Source organism: Octopus bimaculoides, chromosome 28 (genome assembly GCF_001194135.2).
Source record: "Octopus bimaculoides isolate UCB-OBI-ISO-001 chromosome 28, ASM119413v2, whole genome shotgun sequence".
Lineage (NCBI taxonomy): Eukaryota > Metazoa > Mollusca > Cephalopoda > Octopoda > Octopodidae > Octopus > Octopus bimaculoides.
The window spans coordinates 3017602-3020859 of record NC_069008.1 but is presented as its reverse complement, the minus strand read 5'-3'; the positions used below and the strand labels follow the sequence as shown (position 1 = coordinate 3020859).

Genomic DNA, 3258 nt, shown 5'->3' with positions numbered 1-3258 from the left:
CATTAAAATATTGGTTAAACAAACAGTAAAAGGAGGGAACCAGATTTTTACTGGTGATACAGGGGGGAATTTGAGAGAGAGAGAAAGAAAGAGAGAAAGAAAGAGAGAGAGAGAGAAAAAAAAGAGAGTGAGAGAGAGTTAAGATAGGTACGTGTGTGTGTGTCTGTGTGTACATATATTCTTTTATTCTTTTAATTGTTTCAGTCATTTGACTGTGGCCATGCTGGAGCAGCGCCTTTAGTCGAGCAAATCGACCCCAGGACTTATTCTTTGTAAGCCTAGTACTTATTATATCGGTCACTTTTGCCGAACCGCTATGTTTTGGGAACATAAACATGCCAGCATTGGTCATCAAGCGATGGCAGGGGAACAAACACAGACACACACACACACACACACATATATATAAAGGCAGCGAGCTGGCAGAATCGTTAGCACGGCGGGCAAAATGCTTAGTGGTATTTCATCTGCCATTACGTTCTGAGTTCTTGCCTCTGTGAGGCCCAAAGTTTAAAAATCATGCTTCACCACCTTGTCCCATGTCTTCCTGGGTCTACCTCTACCACAGGTTCCCTCCACAGTTACAGAGCAGCACTTCTTTACACAGCCATCCTTGTCAATACGCATCACATGACCATACCAGTGCAGTCGTCTCCCTTGCACACCACATCTGATGCCTCTTATGCCTAACTCTTCTCTCAAGACACTTACACTCTGTCGAACATGCACACTGACATCGCACATCCAGCGAAGCATACTGGCTTCATTCCTTTCAAGCCTACACATGTCCTCGACTGTTATAGCCCATGTTTCCCCTGCCATGTAGCATAGCTGTTCGCATACCGGTATACCATCTGCCTTTCACTTTGAGGCAGAAGCCCTTTGTTGCCAGCAGAGGTAGGGGCTCCTTGAACTTTGCTCAGCCTGTTCTTATCCTCACAGCTACTCTCTCAGAGCATCCAACTCCACTACTAACTTGGTCACCTAGATAACGGAAGCTATCTACAACATCTAGCTTACCCCACTGGCAGTTGATGGAATCTATTTTCTGCATATTAGAGTGTGACAGAGTGGATGCGCAATGGCCCAGTGGTTAGGGCAGCGGACTCGCGGTCATAGGATCGCGGGTTCGATTCCCAGACCGGGCGTTGTGAGTGTTTATTGAGCGAAAACACCTAAAGCTCCACGAGGCTTTAGAAAAGACTGTGGACCAGGAGGTCACATAGGTTATGGGTTCGTTTGAAGGAGAGGAGGAGTAGGTTGGGGAAGATGTGCAAAGTGGAGGGGTCGGACTGGAGTTGCTGGAAGGCTTGGAAAATGGTGCGTTGGAGAGGCAGGGTGGAGGGGTGGGAGGTGAGAGGAAATGGAAGACGAGTAACAGCAGGTCGGGTGCAGGAAGAGAAAGCAGAGGCACAGTCCACGGAACGTCCTCTGGCAAGGGTGGTGTGTGTGTGTGTGTGTGAGGCACCAGAAACCTCTACATGCTAGTAACAGCAGTGAAATCTCCCTCAATTTCACATCTTGCTGTCTTGAAAGAAGAAAGCTACACAGGATAAAATAGTCTGAGGTATACAAGGAAGTGGGGGGGGGGGACGAACTGGATGAGGACAACTGGAGCAACTCAAACAAACTGACAGTTAGACAGCAGGTATAGATAGATTGACGTATGTTGTTGTTGGCACTCTGTCGCTTACGACGTCGAGGGTTCCAGTTGATCCGGTCAACGGAACAGCCTGCTCGTGAAATTAACGTGCAAGTGGCTGAGCACTCCACAGACACGTGTACCCTTAACGCAGTTCTCGAGGCTATTTAGCGTGACACACAGTGTGACAAGGCTGACCCTTTGAAATACAGGTACAACAGAAACAGGAAGTAAGAGGGAGAGAAAGTTGTTGTGAAAGAGTACAGCAGGGTTCACCACCATCCCCTGCCGGAGCCTCGTGGAACTTTTAGGTGTTTTCGCTCAATAAACACTCACAACGCCCGGTCTAGGAATCGAAACAGCGATCCTATGACCGCGAGACCGCTGCCCTAACCACTGGGCCATTGCGTCTCCACAGATTGACGTATAGACAGACGAAAAAAATAGACACGAGTACAGACTAACAAACGGACAAGCAGACAATCAAACAAACAGGTATATAGATATACGGAAAGACAAACAGTTGGATAGATAGTAGGGTAGATACAAGACAAATAAATAGGTATATGGAGAGAGATATAAAAAGATAGACATAGATAGATAGGCAGACGGACGGATGGAGTGACGAAGAGATAGATTGATAGATAGATAGATAAACAGATAGACAGATCGATAGATAGATAGATAGATAGATAGATAAACAGATCGATTGATCGATAAATAGATATTTAACCATGCACACAGACAAACAGGTGTTTTGATATATAGACAGATGAACTGATTGATAAACCAGCCAAAAGTTAGACGAACTGACTGACGGACAGATGTTTGAATGGACGCATAAGCAGATGTCTGGCTGGAGGACGGAGAAGTGACGGACGGACGGGAAGACAGACAGGTAGGTATGTAGACATATAGACGGACAAACAAGTAAAGTGCCACGCAGTGGGAGTGAACCCACAACCATGTGGTTGGTAAGCAAGCTATTTATCGCACAGCCACTCCTACTTGCACACACACAAACACATTGAGAAAAGGAGAAAGAGACACATCAACATGCAAATGTGTAAGTAATCACACACAAACACACACAGAGAGACAGACAGACAAAGATAGATAGATAGATAGATAGATAGACAGACTTAGTTTACTCACCTTTCCTTTATATTTCGAGAGATGTACCGTATCACCATTAATATCTTTGGCAGTGAACGAATAAAAGTTTTTCAGTTTACCCGACGCTGCATTTTCCTCATCCTCGCCGCCATCGACGTCACTGCCGACACTGTTGCTGTCGCTTGCGGGGGTCTTACGGAGGTTCGAAGCCCTGGCGTGGTCGGCCAACTGGATACCCAGGAGCGCTGCCGATGCCGACGACGACGACGACGATATCAAAGAGGAGAATACGGCAACCAGGGCGGCCACGGAGATGGTTGCGGTGGCGAGCGGCGTGGTCGCACGAAACGTGACCGCGACAAGGGCCGACAACAGCGTTTTAACTCCGTCGACCAGCGACAGATGAGGTGGGAGAGCACACGGTCGTGGGACCACCGTCTGGCCGCCGAATCTTCCGTTTCTTACAAGTGTCATTTTCTCGACTCGAATCTTCCCCCTGT

The 3258-nt window shown here is 47.4% G+C and overlaps 2 protein-coding genes across 2 annotated transcripts in view; one reads left to right on the top strand and one right to left on the bottom strand.

Moving 5' to 3' along the window:
- LOC106883784 (glutathione peroxidase 7) overlaps nt 1-3252 on the bottom strand; it is a 7893-nt gene extending 4641 nt beyond the window's left edge. The window contains exon 1 of the mRNA XM_014934915.2: nt 2798-3252. Within this exon, the coding sequence (XP_014790401.1) occupies nt 2798-3232 (435 nt within the window). The 5' untranslated portion in view covers nt 3233-3252. The remainder of the gene's footprint in view (nt 1-2797) is intronic.
- Nucleotides 1-3258, top strand: part of LOC106883785 (cell division cycle protein 20 homolog) — a 42723-nt gene that overhangs the window by 12791 nt on the left and 26674 nt on the right. The window lies entirely within an intron of this gene.